General features: G+C 43.2%; 1 protein-coding gene across 1 annotated transcript in view; it reads right to left on the reverse strand.

Moving 5' to 3' along the window:
* The window catches only part of FER1L6 (fer-1 like family member 6), a 131,061-nt gene that overhangs the window by 27,066 nt on the left and 87,403 nt on the right, over nucleotides 1–16,592 (reverse strand). Inside the window, exons 24-31 of the mRNA XM_024129424.1 lie at nucleotides 15,029–15,209; nucleotides 12,302–12,519; nucleotides 10,483–10,605; nucleotides 9,213–9,252; nucleotides 7,901–8,013; nucleotides 6,761–6,892; nucleotides 4,991–5,116; nucleotides 1,433–1,560 (exon numbers count right to left, since the gene is read on the reverse strand). Of these exons, the coding sequence (XP_023985192.1) occupies nucleotides 1,433–1,560; nucleotides 4,991–5,116; nucleotides 6,761–6,892; nucleotides 7,901–8,013; nucleotides 9,213–9,252; nucleotides 10,483–10,605; nucleotides 12,302–12,519; nucleotides 15,029–15,209 (1,061 nt within the window). The remainder of the gene's footprint in view (nucleotides 1–1,432; nucleotides 1,561–4,990; nucleotides 5,117–6,760; nucleotides 6,893–7,900; nucleotides 8,014–9,212; nucleotides 9,253–10,482; nucleotides 10,606–12,301; nucleotides 12,520–15,028; nucleotides 15,210–16,592) is intronic.

Here is a 16,592-nt window from a genome sequence, read left to right on the forward strand (position 1 = left end):
TAAAATATACATCCAACAAAGCATCCACACCTGGAGGGCTTCTGGAAGAGGCTCTGAAATGCCAGAGGCAGGAGGGACTATTCCATCATCCTCTTCTTTTGTTTACCACTGCCATAAACGGAGGTCATAAAACTAGTCTAATTCATGGCACTGTGCCGAGAGCAGCTCATAAAACGTGACTGCAAAGCACTTGACAAAATGAAGTGCTGGTAAACAGCAGGTAATGATAAAGGTCATCTCCGGATCAGGGAAGCAAGGGTAAGTTTCCCCAGCATGTCTTTTTAATCATTCTCTTTCATCTGAGCAGGCAAGATTGTCTATTGCCTTATTTCCTTGGGAGCAATAAAATGTAAGAGGCTGGTGCTGATCAAATGTCAGAGGGTCCAAAGCGATCACAAATGTGTAAATGAATTTAAATGAGGTGGATAAAGATTTCATCCCATGCTCTTTGTTACTCCGGGAAAAAAAGACATTAAATACACTTAAGATGTTAAAGTGAAAAGCATTGCTAAAATGATTTTCAAGGGGGAGCGGAAGGAAGCTAATGAGTTTTGAGTATCTACTATGCACTGTCATAGACAACGTGCTAGATGCTTGTCATATTGAATCTTCTAAAGGCGTCTGAGAGTCAAGTATCACTGCTATTGCTTTACAGATGAGAAAAACTGGGACCAGAGAGGTTAAGCTGTCTGCATAAAGTTACTCAGCCCGTATGTGGCAGAGTGAAACTCAGGTCTGCTTGACTCCAGAGTTATTGGCAGTCAAGAGCACAAACCCAAGCAGGGAACATAAATGTGTGACATACCCTTTTAGAAGATAAATGGGGTGGTAGGGTTGCTGTGAACTGGAGAATGCCTGGTTCACCTAAACATAACACAAGTGCGATGCATTGTAAACGCTTTGCAGGAAAACAAAACACAGGCGGGGGGTGCAGTTCCACTTTTTGACTGCAGGGGTCACCTCAAATGAACTGCAAGATGATATGATGGAAAAATCTCTCTGGTAGAAGACAAAAGACCAAACATCTGGCCCCTTCTCTTCTACTTATGAGCTGTGTGAACTTGAACAAGTTTCTAAACCTCTCTGGGCCTTGGTTATCTTGTTTGTAAAAAGGAACTCTCTCCAAGGCAGGAGGCTGAATCTGATGACTGTTAAGTGGTGTCTTAAATTTAAGATCTGGGAAAATCATTATTGGAAAACCATGGGCCTGAAGACCATGCCGAACCAAGCTGCTGAAGGGACCAAGGAAAGAATCCAGCCCTTCTCCATGAAGAGAGGCTTGATTGGCTGTTATCCCGGGCAGGAGTGGGCATTTAATCTCCGGCACTGTTTACTCAGACCCACACACGTATCCACACCAAACACCCTACAGAAGCACCATAAGAACAAAATGCAGAGAGGACAATGCAATGAGACCCAGATGGCCACTGACCTTCCAAATACTGGGTTCAGTTGTTTAGGGATGTATCTGTCCCGGTCTTTGATTTCAGTTTTGCCAAGCTTGACCACAATGTAGGGATCCGACTTGCCATCTGGATCAGCTGGACTAAGATTAAATGCCTGGAGAAGAGAAAAAAAATCCCCTTGGTCCAGTGGTTCTCAACACTGGCTGCTACCAGGATCGCCTGGGAGTTTTAAAAAATACTGATGCCTGAGGTCTAGTCCCAGATATTCTGATTAAATTGGCCCTGGACTTGGCCCTGGACTTGGGGATCTTTAGAAGCTCTCTAGATGATTCTAGTGTGCAGCTAAAGTGAAGAACCACTGTTTTAGCCTCTCTACTCTGCTGTTAAAAGAAGAGTTATCAGCTTTGCCCAAGTTCTACTTTCTCTGGAGTTGTCTCCCCAGTGGAAAGCAGCCCTTGGCACAGAGTAATGAGGAATCTTCTGGACCAGGAAGCAGGAGGCATGAATTTGAGTTCCAGTTCTAGGTAGTCATGTGATCTTGGGCAAAACATGTCATCTCTCTGAGATTAATATGTAAAATTATGGGGTAGACCTAAAGCCTCCTCCCAGAAGTAGTGGACTCTGAACCCATGACCCCGTCAGTCTTGCATTTAGCGTTGGTCAGCTGAGTAACGATCTGTTTCCGTCAGGGAGGACCAGGGTAAGGAGCTGGTGAGGAAGGACATGGAGAAGATGGAGAAACTGCAGAGATGAGAGCTGGATAGGAAACAATCTCATTTTTAGGACTCTGTCCTACAGACAGAAGGGTAGAAGCACACAAAGCTATATTTTCAAGGTTGTTCATTAGAACGTTGTTTAATAGCTAAAAATGTGAACAACCTATATGTCAGTTACTTAGGGAGAAACTCCATCCAAAATCGTCCCTCCCCTGCTGGCCCCATGGTCTAGTGGTCAAGATCCTGGTTTCCATCCAAAATTGTCCCTTCCCCATATACTCTCGTCACCACATTGCCCAATTTTTTTTTTTTTTACTGAAGTATAGTTGATTACATCCCCCAGTTTTAATTCTTTATTTAGCAGTTATCTCTGACATTCATCTTGCTTATTTATCTGTCTGTTGTTTATTTTCATACACTCCTAATGCCCACACCACCCCCAATTAATTATAATCTCCATGAGAGCAAGGGTACTGTCTGTCTTGTTCATTACATTAACTCCAGGACTTGGGACAGGGTCGTCCCAATATTTGTTGAATGAATGAATAAAGGATACTACATTAATTCAAGAGAACACTAGGTGGCTACTAATAGGAATAAGAAAGACCTATATGTACTGATCTAGAAAAATGTCCAAGGTACATTACTAAGTAGAGAAAGAAAATAGAAGATCAACATGTAATACATGAAGCTGGACTCCGTTCAATAAATACCTGGATGTAGTTGTAGACAGGTGTAAATAGATAGAGATGTGTTTGCATAAGAATAGTATACCCTTCTTATGTATATAAGAAGGGTAAGTTTCTGGGGATGGAATTGCAGAGGTGGCGGGATTTGATTTCTTTCTCCATGCAAAATTTAAGTAGTATTACTTTCTACTTCTTTGGTGTTTTATTAAATTAAGAGATTTTTAAATTAACTTATTATTTAGTTAATTAAACCTTAGTGTAAGAGAGCAAACCACACATAATCACCATTACTAGAAATGTCAATGAAAAACATTGTCCATAATTTATCCTACTCCCTACAACCCAGGGCTGCCACCCTCTGACTCTTCATTTGTTCAAGACCTGCTGGTCCTCAAGTTCCAGCCCCAGTTCCCCTTCCTCCACACTGTTTCCTGAGCAGGAACCTGATCTGCATTCTTGGTCTTTGCCTAGAGGGTACCTTTGCTTCTGGAATTCTCAGAGCCTTGAATATGCTAATGAGCTTTGTGAATCTCAGGTGTTGGAGAAGGGAAACGAATTACTATATGCACCATTTCTAGAATTTATTTGAATACATGGTCTGTTTCCAGAGGAATCCATATTAATTATCTCTCCCAAGACATGAGTGATTTCCTGAACAAAATTTTAAAAAGATTAGTCTAAACTATCCTGTGGGGGGTGTTTAATATAGACTATTGGCATTGCCAATAATGCTTTACAAGTTATTGTAGTGTCTGTCTTGTTCATTACGTTAACTCCAGGACTTAGGACAGGGTCTTCCCAATATTTGTTGAATGAATGAATAAAGGATACTACAAGTATCCTTTATTGGATACTTGTAGTATCCTTTATTGGATCCTTTATCCTCTATTGGATAACTTTACAAGTTACTTCTCATCTTTCCAACTAGATTGTGACTTCCTCGAGGGCAGGCGCTGTGTTTTTTTTTCCGTCACGATATCCTTAGTGATTAGAACATGCCTGGCACATGGTGGTCATGGCCATGATGACGTTGCTGCTAATAACAAAGGAAACATGAGAACTGCATGATGGAAAGGGGATGTTTAGTTGTCCCCTGGCGTTAAAGAATAATTCATCTTTGTTTTATGTTTCATTTCGGTTTCTAAAAAAGATTTTAGGCAATTTAAGCAAAGAGTTAATATAAAATAAGATGACTACAATCAAGTAAGATTATGAAAATCAACTCCAAGGTCAGGAGAGGAAAACAAATACATGAACCATAAACGTCTAGCACACAGTTGCTTTGATTGAGCACCAAATTTGGCCCCAAGCTTCCTGGCAATCAGGTCAAAAGTTTCACAATTAGAGTTTAGTGCTGTCATTATCAGAAAGGAGGAAGCCTAGGGCAGATAATATTTTTCTTGGAAATACACTGGAAATGAAATTTCTGACTGCAGCAGAACAGAGGCATAGCCCCGGAGGTGGAGGAGGATTGCACAGTGGCAGCTGCCCTGTTCTGCCCTGGTTCTTCCCTCTGTCTTGCCTGTGAGCTTCCTGCTTCAGTGCTACTTGGTTTCCTGCCCAGCTAGCAGGCAACCACAGAGAGCAAATAAAGCTACACAGAGCAGTCCTCTCAGCCTGGGAAATATTTTCGCTCAGTGAAAAGCCAGCAAAGGTCCATGTTACCAACCAAACTTCATACCCTCTATTATGGACTGAATTGTGTTTTCTCAAAATTCCTATGTCAAAGCCCTAACACCTAATGTGAATGTATTTGGAGACAGAGCCTTTAGGGAGCTAATTAAGGTTAAATGAGGTCATAAGGGTGGGGTCCTAATCCAATAGAACTGGTGGCCTTACAAGAAGAGAAAGAGACAACAGATCTCCTCTTCTCTCTCTCTCTCTCTCTCTCTCTCTCTCTCTCTCTCTCACACACACACACACACACACACACACACACACACACACACACACACACAGGAAAGGCCATTTGAGGACACAGCAAGAAGGTGGCCATCTATAAGCCAGGAAAAAAGGTCTTATCAGAAACCAACTCTGATGGTACCTTGATCATGGACTTTCAGCCTCCAGAACTGGAGAAAATGAGTATCTGTTGTTTATGTCACCCAGTCTATGGTATTTTGTTACGGCAGCTCTAGGAGATTAAGACAACCCCTCAGAGTAAACAAGGATGCCTCACCGCAACAATGTACACCCTGATCAGGACTTTGATGGGGTGGTTGGATGGAATCCCTTGCTGGATTCTCAGCTGCTTGCTGTCCTTGATGCTGGAATCCTCGGGACTTTTGTAGATGCAGAAGGAGCCCTGGAACCACAAAGCACTACCCATTGAAACAAGATAGTCATATGCCCCGCTGAAAACCAACCATGTAGAGGAATAAATTATTGATACACGCAACAACTTGGATGGATCTCAAGGATGTTATATAAGTGAAAAGAGCCAATCTCAAAAGTCTCATACTGGAGGATTCCATTTATATAACTTTCTTGCAATTACAAAATTATAAAGATAGAGGATAAGTCAGTGATTGCCAGAGGATAGAGACGGTCACAAGCAGGGCATAATTATAAAGGGGTAGCATGATGGAGATCTTTGTGGTGATGGAATAGCTCTGTATCTTGTTTGTGGTAGTGGTTACACAAAGCTACATATGTGATAAAAATTATGTAAAACTATATACACACTCTATCAATGTGGATATCCTGGTTTTGATATTTACATAAGATGTAAACAATGGAGGAAACTGGGTGAAGGGTCCCCTAGAACTCTGTCTACCATCTTTGCAACTTTCTGTGAATCTTAGCTATTCAAAATAAAGAGGGTTTTTTGTTGTTTTTGTTTGTTTGTTTGTTTTTGCGGTACGTGGGCCTCTCACTGTTGTGGCCTCTCCCGTTGCGGAGCACGGGCTCCGGACGCGCAGGCTCAGCGGCCATGGCTCACGGGCCCAGCCGCTCCACGGAATGTGGGATCTTCCTGGACCGGGGCACGAACCCGTGTCTCCTGCATTGGCAGGCAGACTCTCAACCACTGCACCACCAGGGAAGCCCAAGAGGGTTTTTTAAAATTAAAAAAAAAACAACAAAATATCTAGGGCATAGTGCTGGGAAAAGGAGCACAGCCTGGGACCCAACAGGACCTGGGGTGGTGCTACTCTTGTCCCCTGGATGTCCTCAGGCCATTCACATAACCCTCCTGCATCTGTGCTTCTTCATGGTACATCAGTGAATCAGTGTTGGTACAGCACCACCCTCCTCACGGGGCTGTTACATGAGAAACGAATAGGGGCATCAGATGGAATCCTGAGTGCCTTTCACATGCAGGGTGCCGAGCTAGTGTTTTCTCCCATTATCTCATTCAATCCTGGCTTCAGTATTTCTATTTTCAGATGCTGCAACCGAGGCTCAGGGAGGTCAAGTACTGCTCAAGATCACAAGCTAGTTAGGATTTAAATCCTAAATGAGGATTTAAACCCAGACTGGCAAGCTGCAACGCCCATGTGATTTCCAACACATCACCTTCATATAAAGGGCCCAGGCATGCAGTAGGTTCATAGTAAGTGTCAGCTACTGCTTTGTGGTGCTGACACCGTAAGTCTGCCAGATGAAGGGTTTGTGTTGTTTGATTAATTTAATCATTCAGCTGACAGGCTTGTGTAAATCATATGTTTGGTAGGTCAGTGGGTGGGAAAAGCAGAGTAAAATTAAGTGATCCCTTTAGGCAGTGACTCTGGTTCCTCACATTCCCCAGACTGAGCTCCAATCCACTTTACTGGCCACAAATCAAATACCTTGAAAGACCGGGGCTAGGTCTTGTGGGCTTCTAGAGAGGGAGGGGCCTGCATAGAGATTAAGGATTTTAGACATCGCACACCACAGTCCAACAGAATTGAGTCATATCTGACGTTTATGGACAGGAGAGCCAGATAAAAGGGTTAAGCTTGGAACCTGCCTTAAACTTTCCTATGACTCGGTCTCTGTCAAGGCCATGGTCATCTTCCGTAGACTTGCCTCTGAGCAGCTCAAAGGTTTTCACCCAGTCTTCAAAATTGTTGAATTCACTCTCCAGATCCCCATCGTATATCTTTAGGAAAAAGGGAGACGAGTGTGCTCAGAGGAAGGAAAGCCCAGGATTGATTTAATGAAAACTGCCAAGATTCTCCAAAACCAGCCTTCGTATATGCCCCTCGGAAAAATCTAAGAGGCGCTGTTAATTTATCTTCAGCAAAATAAGGAATATGATTGACTTGGCATTCCTAGAACTAAGTACCACTCTGAAATTTATAAAACGTTTTTGATAAACTTTGAAATTCCAAGAAGTATAGCTAAACCAACAATATTTTAAATATAATATATAAGTATAAATGTGACAAAGCTGTTTATAGCTAATTGATTGATTGTTGGATACAGACTACAATATTTTGAGGACATTCAAATTAAAAAATATTCATTGAGCATTTCATTCTTAACACATTTAAAGTGATGGAATATTTGTTTTTATTATAATGCATGCAGAGGTGAATTTTCCAAGCAGAAAATTACATATATATTTTAGAAATGGAAAATTGAATTGAGTTTTTGATTGAGTGATATAATTAAATCACTTATTCAAATTTCCCATCAAAATTACTTATCTAAATTCATTATCTAGGTACATAATTTTCATAATGCCAATTTTCATATCCATCAATATGCCTCTAGCTAATAGCCTCTGGCTAATGTTAGGACTGGTCTGACGCAGCTGACTTTTGTAAGCGTTAAAGCTCCTGCTATTTCGAGTCTGTACATATCTGCATGATGATGTCAAGCCCCAAGAGGTGAACCCAGGGGAACTCACACACTGTAAATTACCTTGTTGCATCCAGGCTAACCAAGTTACGCCCCTTCTCAATAGGAGGATGTAGAAAATAGAAAAATAGCAAGCTCCACTGTCTTGGCTTGCATGCTTGTTAGTTTGTTACTCTGCATCAGTGATTATAACAAAGTAAGTTATTCAGACAAAGGTATTCTGGAGTTGACTGAAGCACTAAAAGAACGCCCACCTTCTGAGTTTCCCACCCTAACCATGGCCAAGATGGCTGTGTCCACACACCTGCAAGACAGCCAGGTTGGGGATTTCTTTTTCTTTGAGTTTCTTCTTGAGTATTTTGTCTTTCTTCTTCTTCGGGCCATCTATATTTACCACTACCTCGTCTGGTTTTGCCTCTGTGGATATTTAGTGAAAATGGTTAGACTTCTTATGCTGTTGAGATGAGAAGAAACAAAGTCAAGCTCCCTCTTTCCCTTTGCTCTGGCATGTGTCATGACCCTTCTGTTAAGAAAGAAATAGTAACATTTCACTGTAGGATTTCTGCACATAGCCCTGCAGACCGTGCGCTGAAGGAGCAGAGGAGGTACCACTTATGTAGCAGTGCAATGTCAGTGGATGCCCTGGGGCTGGCAATGTGTTGGCCTTCCCCGCCATATGCAAGAATTCATTAAGCTAGGCACGGAGCGGGTAAGTAATTTGCCCAGTCACCCAGCTAGCAAAGAACAGACCCAGGATGGAGTGACACCAGAGCTTTAGATACATTCCCTCTCAGATCTGTTTAGGAACTTGAGAATCATCTAGTTCAACAACCTCAGGCTCAAATATGCGAAGGGTCTAACACAATGTCACAAATGTACTTAGATTATTCAGTAATTTTTTAGGAGCAGATGCTGGAGAAAAATCACCCAAGCTTCACTATTTTCTAGCTGTATAAACCTGGGCAAGTTACTCAACCTCTTTGTACTTCTGTTTTACTATCTGCAAATCAAGATACTATTGCTTATGTCATGGGGTTGGTCTTAGAATTAAATATGCTAATAGGAGTAGCCTGAGGAACTGAGCTTGGCTCTGGTTTTCTCACTTTTTGTGCCACCTGAAACAGAACTTGGTGTTACTGTTGTTTTTAGGCCAAGACTTACCGTTGGCTTACATCAAGTTTGTGGTCATTTCAAATCCCAGGGCTCTTCATTTGAGCTTCTGCCAAACCAGATCTACCCAAACCTTGTCAACTGAATTTTGGAAGCTAAATCCAGGTCACCTATATTAAAGTTTATCATGCTGGTTTTGGCCTGCCATCCCAGCTTGCTCCTATTTTTACTCTGCTGTTTCTGCATTAAGACTGTCAACGTAGGGACTTGAGCCAAAGAGTCGATTTCAGCACTCAACTGAACTCAGGAGACCTGGGGTCTGGTCTCCATCCAGCTCAGATCAGCTGCGTGACCTCTTTAAAGTGTTGTCATCTTCCTGGGATTATTTCCTCACTAGGGAAATGAGGGCTTTGGGCTCCAGTGTTGCTCCCATGGCTCCTGTTTTATCATTTTCTCACTCACATGGCCTTAATGCATGTTCAGATGTCCCCAGAACAGCCACTTACCTGTGTTGCCTTTTTGCTCCTTGGAATTGCTCTCCTTTTCCTTTGAGAAAAGAGGGAGACGAGATGATGGACATTGTCTTGTCTCATTTATTAACCCTGACTGCTAACAGTTCTAATTCAATTATCTCAGCCCTCTGCATTTTAAAAGAATATGCAAACCCTCAGTAGCCCCCAGATGAAGGCTCACTGTAAAGACCTAGGACTTAAGTGCAGGGAGATGCCCTGCCCTAAAGAAGAGGTGCCCACACCTCCAAAACCAGTGCCACCAAACTGTAGACGTCCTCGTCCTCTATGTGCAGCCTCCTCTCAGCTGCTGGGAAAGCAACCCCTCTCCCCACTGTTCTTCCACATCCCTGGAGCATCACCTCAATCTGCAACTATGAGTTTTATGGGCTGGCATGTTGGGTTGTTGGGTTTGTCCTGGGACTGGGGAGGTTAGCAGAGAAAGAGGAAAGGGCTGAACACTCACCAGAAGTGGTAGTGTCCACTGTAGTAAAACGAGGGTGTTTGGAAGCAGGGATTAACATTTAGTTTGTTTATTTAACCATATGTTAATATTCATGGATAGTCCTAGATGAAGAAATTATGGTCTTTCCAAATAAAGAATCAGAAGAGCTCCTATTCAATAAAATATGATGATAACATCTGAATAACTTTCCTTTCCATTTTTACTCAAGGATGAGAAGTCTTACCAGATTCAGCCACTGAGCTTTTGCCTGAGTCTCCAGACCCACTCCCCACTGGTTCTCTGGCTTTATAACTCAATCCCTTTCTTATTCCATGTGCATGAGGCCCTGATGATTATTCCCATTTGCTAAGGCCAAGACCTCTGCCTTTACTTTGATAATTTCCCATATGAACTTAGAAATCTGCTGGAGACCTGGAGCCCTTTGACCTGGAATCTCCAGGTGAACCTGAAGCCCCCTTCGCTGATGCCCACCTGTCCAGAGCCCCATTTCTCTTGGCTAGACCTCCCTGAGGTGGGCAGATTCCCTGGTTGCCATGACAGACTGCACATCCTGCCAGCATTTACGGCACAGCCTGTGTCCTAGGGCCAGCTCCAGCCAGACAGTAAGGATTTGGCAGTTCTGGACCCTTGGTCCTTTCAGGCTTTGAACCCTTCAGCAGTTAACAGAACCACACCCAAGTAGGGCCTACCAATAGTGGAATTTAAAAGAGGGGACAATGCAGGATTTGGGGTGGGGGAGGGTGGTAAATGGTGCTGTGCTCTTATCGAAGCCTTGACTGTCACAGCCAGGAGAGACTCTACCTTCTGTGCTTTCTTCAGGGAGGCATAATATTTCGACCACCAGTCAATGACGTTTTCAGCAGATTCATCCGCTATGGTCCTCTTTCTCCTTTTAGTAGACCTCTGAGAAGGTTTCCTGGCATCCTGGCAAGGGATGAAGGATGGATTGTTAGGTGTCAAGGATCTGCATGCTGGTGGCTAAGTGGTTTACTAAGGAAGAGGACATGTAGGTACCCTCGGGGAAGTGGATGGAGGTGTCACCAGGTTTTGTTATTGCAGCTCTCTGTCCCTCTTAAATAAATAAAAGTTTAATAATCTGTCATCCATTAATGAGTTTATTTGACATTTATCAAGCAGATTAGAGATTTTGTGGTTGACATTGGGGATGTAAGGGGTAGACATCATCCCTACTTTTGGGAAGCTTCGAATTCAGTGGAGGAGACAAGCAGGCTACATGATACAATGTGATATAGTAGAAAAGGATTTAGCTTCTAAACGCAATATAAACAAAAATAGAAATGTTATGATTCTCAGTTTCCTCAACTAGGAACAATAATACCTGCTCACTTCACTGTCATGAGGATTAAGTGACGTAAGGTAGACAATCCCCCTTTAGCATCACTTCTGATTTTTTTTTTTTGCGGTACGCGGGCCTCTCACTGTTGTGGCCTCTCCCGTTGCGTAGCACAGGCTCCGGACGCGCAGGCTCAGCGGCCATGGCTCACGCGCCCAGCCGCTCCGCGGCATGTGGGATCCTCCCGGACCGGGGCGCGAACCCGGTTCCCCTGCATCGGCAGGCGGACTCTCAACCACTGCGCCACCAGGGAAGCCCATCACTTCTGATTTGAACAGGTGCAAATAAATGACACCTACAACATAAGTGATGGGGGGATAGGAGAAGCAGTGTGATGCATACGTGGCAGAAGGGAAGCATTTGGGGAGAAAGTCGTGTCATGCCAAATTGATCGTGTACTTATCATCCATTTGCTCTCAGACATCTCTCTGGTATCTACGATGTGCCAGCCACTCTGTCAAGTGCAGGGGATACAGAGAGATTTTTTAAAATCATCTTTGACCTGGTGAAACCCACAGTTTTATGGTGGCAACAAACACTTAAACTGAAATTTGCAACATAAAGTGGCAGGTACAATGCTGGTGGGATGGAGAGAACCCCGTGGGCTGTCAGAGAGTCACGCTGAGCCTGGATGAGATGGGAAGAGCCTGAGAAAATAACCATTCATCTACCTTACTGTGCCTTTTATTTCAGCTTTTACAATTTGCTGGGCAGGTCATCTCTTAGGACTTTCTTAAACCTGCTTTCTTCTTTAAGTCAGTTGCTAGAGACACCAGGATTTGGCACTTAAAACTATGACTTAAAAGATTACTCATGTCCCCATTTTATTGTCTTGTGTACTTATCCATCTCTGCTCCCAGAATCTCAGCTAACTGAGGATAAGTCTCACTTTTATTTAGACCAGAAGACGCATCTTTTTGGTCCCACGTGATGTTGTACAAAGTAGGTTCAAAATATTTGTGGAATAAGCCTTGATGAGGAAACCACTGTTTTTCCAAGCTAATGAATTCAGAGTCTCTGTTCAATTAAATACTGCTGTCACATTTGACTAGCACTCTAATTTCACGTACACTGACTTACCTGATTCTATGACAATGCTGTGAAGTGGTTATCAGTGCCCCCATTTTACAGATGAAGAAACTAATGCTCAGAAATGTGAAGTTGCTTGTCATGGTCACACAGCTAGTAGGTGGGAGGATTAGTATCTAAAACCTCTGAGCAAACTCTAATGTGCCTTGTAAATATGAAGAGGGATGACATTCCGACCTTAGCTTTTCCGTCTTTTGGTGGCTCCTGGGCTGCAGGTTTGTGTTCCGTCTCCAGCATAGGGGATGGGTCGGGGATATCAACCAGGCTGGCTGCCTGAACCTGGGCCAAGTCGGGTACCACTGTGGGAGGCGGCCCAATATCCACAAAGATTTGATCTGTTGGGAGCTCCTGAGCAGAGCTGGGGGTCTCAGAAGGCTCAGTGGAAATTAATGAATCTGAAATAGCCAAAATGCAAGTACATTGGGTCAGGACTTCCCTAGTGGTACAGTGGTTAAGAATCTGCCTGCCAATGCAGGGGACACGGGTTCGAGCTCTGGTCTGGGAAGATCCCACATGCCGCGGAGCAACTAAGACAGTGTGCCACAACTACTGAAGCCCACGCACCTACAGCCTGTGCTCTGCAACAAGAGAAGCCACCGCAATGAGAAGCCCGCTCACCACAAGGCAGAGTAGCCCCCGCTCACCGCAACTAGAGAAAGCCCGCACGCAGCAACGAAGACCCAATGCAGCCAAAAATAAATAAATAAATTTTTTCTTAAAAAAAAGAAAGTACATTGGGTCAGGCAACTGGGCTACAATACAGGGTGATCATTTCAAGGACCTCATACTGGGAATCAGACAGATCTGGATTCAAATATGACAAGTTCCTAACATCTCTGAACCTCACTTTCCATATTTATAAAATGAGAGTAAAAGTACCCATGTCATTGGGAGATAAAAGAGCTCATGATGTAAGGTGTCTGGGGCATAACAGGTACTCAGCAAATGACTGTACTTATTATTGATCCCTCAGAGTAATTTTAAATAACTGTGGTCATAGGAATCGTGTTTATCAAGGTTTAGGACACAGGTCCTCTGCGTTGATTGCCTTCCCCCAGTGTGTTAACCAGGGGAAACCTTGGAGGCTGCAGAGGTCTGTGAACTCCCCAAGAATTGGCAGAACTCTGGGCACCTGAGTCCATGTGCATGATAGGGAGCAAGGCTACGTCCCTGGACTTTATGAGATTTTTAACTGAACAGCTGGTCCATGTCACGGGTCCTCTTTTCTCCATTTGTGCTGTAGAATTCAGTCCTTAGGAACACTGCCCAATCAGGAGCTTCCATTTCTGCCATGGCCTTCATGCTACTGCTGATTTTTCAATAGCAAATTCAACCCAACAAACACTTAATAGGCACCTACTCTGTCCTGGGCACAGAGATGGAGAGATCAGTGGGACAGAATAGAAAGCTTAGAAATGGACTTGGGGCGTATGCCAATTTGATTTATGAAAAAGATGACAGGACAAATCAATGGGGAAAGTTAGTAGACTCTGGGGGAAAGAAAATGATGTACTCTATGGAGATAAATGTAGCTGTATCCCTACCTTAAACCCTTTAAAGATCTTTACTTTGATTAAAGATCTAAGTGTAAAATATAAAAACATAACACTGACACATGAAAATATAAGATCTTTGTGACCAAGGGGTGAGAGAGGGTTTCTTAAACAAGAGTCTAAAAGAATAAACCATAAAGTTTAAAATTCAGATGGATATGATTACATCAAAATTAAGAATTTCTGCTCAAAGATGAGGAGTATAGACAAGATTAGCAGTTATCAGATTAGGGGAAGTTATGACCAGTATCAATAATCTACAGGATATTAATATCTAAAATATACAAAAAAGAAAATTAAACGAAACACATAAAACATGGGCAAAGTGTATGAGCAGGCAAATCACAGTAGGGAAAATCAAGATGGCAACAAGCATATGAAGAAATGTGCAAACTCAGTAGTACTCAGAGAAATCCAAGCTAAAATTTAAATTAGATACTACTTTATATCCATCTGAGTGGCAAACACCAAACACCAAACAAAATGAAACAAAAACTCAGAAAGTTGGATAATAGCAGGTGCTGTTGAGGAGGAGGGAAATGGGACTTTAGAGCACTAACGGCGGGAATACAGACTGGTGTAGACTGGTATAGACTGGTGTAGACTGATATAGACTGGTGTAGACTGGTATAGACTGGTGTAGACAGGTGCAAACCAGTACAGCTCTCTGGAGCACCCAAGGGAAGTACTTAATGAAATTACATGTACACATTCCCTGCGAGCCAGTAATCTCACTCCTGGGTGTATATTCCAAAGAAAATCCCACACAGGATTCTCCCTCAGCAAACACACACAGCATGTTCATCACAACATTTTTTGTGGAAGTGGGGAGTTGGAGACAGGCCAGTGGTCCAATATGAGGGGAAAGCAAAAGCAAAGCAGGGTAGCAGAAGACCAAATGAAGATTATCGTATCATATCACATACCAATATGACAATTAAATAGATTTAAATTTTACAAGCATCAGCAGAGGCGGGGCCCACAGTGGGGAGGAGACTGGGAATAAGGCATGGGGGGCAGTGGATATCATGAGACAGAAGCCTTGCACAGACGAGTGATGATTGTACAGCATGAAGTAAGAAGCGTAATTAACTCGACTCTGCACCTGAAATCCAAAACAGAAGAAATGACAGTAACGTCAAGCCAAGAAAAATGGCAGGGTATAGGGGCAGGAGGGAGCTTAAGTCACATTCAAAGAAGCCTTCTTAGAGGAGTTGACCCTGATGTCAAGCTTCAAGTCGGAACGAGGCAGCTAAGAAGTAGAGGGGACCGCAGGAAATTCTTCAGAAAGATCCTGCAGGCACCACGGTTTTGTAGCCCACAGCGCTAGAATCTAGAAGGAGCTTCCTACCTTGCACAGCTTGGGCTCCATCCACCTGTGAGGGGAGGGCGAGGGGCTCCCTGGATTTACACAAAAACTGTTTCAAGCAGTTGATGGTGTAGGTGCCCACGAGGGTGCTCCTCCCAAAGGCTCTCCAGTCTACCACGCAGATGCTCAGGGGTGGGTGCAGAAGCTCGTTCTCAGGCAGCTCCTGCAGGGAGAGGCCACGGTGAAGTGGGGCACTGCCTGGGCTGACCTGCCTGGGCGTAGGACCAAAGCAAGCCAGGCACCCATCCTTCCTCTGTCCCTGCCTGTCCTTTCCCTACAGGTCACCCCTGCAGCTTGCCAGAGTCTGGAGCAATGCCTTCTCAAGCCAGGGAGTCATTACCCAACATATGCGGGATGGCACTAACAATTCACCCCAGGTGTAAATTGCAAAAAATCTCACACTCCCAAATTCTCTATGGCAGTAGGCTTCAGTCCTCTTACTTTGTCATTACTGTATTTATCCGAACTTTCATCTCAGATGAACATTAATCCAGACCCAAGATATAAAGCAGATGAGAACTGAGCCATTTAAGATGGAGCTGAGCGTGAGGGGCCAGCGGCCCATCCATTTCTTTACCCGGGTGAACCCCGAGGCTCAACAAAGTCTGATGTGGAAGGTTTGCAAACACAGTCCGCATTCTTTCATTCTAGTCTTTCTTGAGTCAGAATCTGTGTCCACTGGACACAGATTCTGACTGGGTTAGACAAAGCAAACTTTGACTTCACAGTTGGTTCCAAATCAGAGCACAAATAGTGTTGAAATAAACAAAAGCACAGGTGTCAAACATTGCTTTTGACACGCTATGTACAAATAATTTTTTAAAACTCTAACCATTGCAGTACGTTCTCTGTACAGTCTCTATAATAAGGGGTGCTGGGAAAACTGGACAGCTACATGTAAAAGTATGAAATTAGAACACTCCCTAACACCACACACAAGAATAAACTCAAAATGGGTTAAAGACCTAAATGTAAGGCCAGACACTATCAAATTCTTAGAGGAAAACATAGGCAGAACACTCTATGACATAAATCACAGCAAGATCCTTTTTGACCCATCTCCTAGAGAAATGGAAATAAAAACAAAAATAAACAAATGGGACCTAATGAAACTTAAAAGCTTTTGCACAGCAAAGGATACCATAAACAAGACCAAAAGACAACCCTCAGAATGGGAGAAAATATTTGCAAACGAAGCAACTGACAAAGGACTAATATCCAAAATTTATAAGCAACTCTTGCAGCTCAATAACAAAAAAACAAACAACCCAATCCAAAAATGGGCAGAAGAACTAAATAGACATTTCTCCAAAGAAGATATACAGATCGCCAACAAACACATGAAAGAATGCTCAACATCATTAATCATTAGAGAAATGCAAATCAAAACGACAATGAGATATCATCTCACACCGGTCAGATTGGCCATCATCAAAAACTCTAGAAACAATAAATGCTGGAGAGGGTGTGGAGAAAAGGGAACCCTCTTGCACTGCTGGTGGGAATAATGTAAATTGATACAGCCACTATGGAGAACAGTATGGAG

This window comes from Physeter macrocephalus, chromosome 15 (assembly GCF_002837175.3).
Source record: "Physeter macrocephalus isolate SW-GA chromosome 15, ASM283717v5, whole genome shotgun sequence".
NCBI lineage: Eukaryota > Metazoa > Chordata > Mammalia > Artiodactyla > Physeteridae > Physeter > Physeter macrocephalus.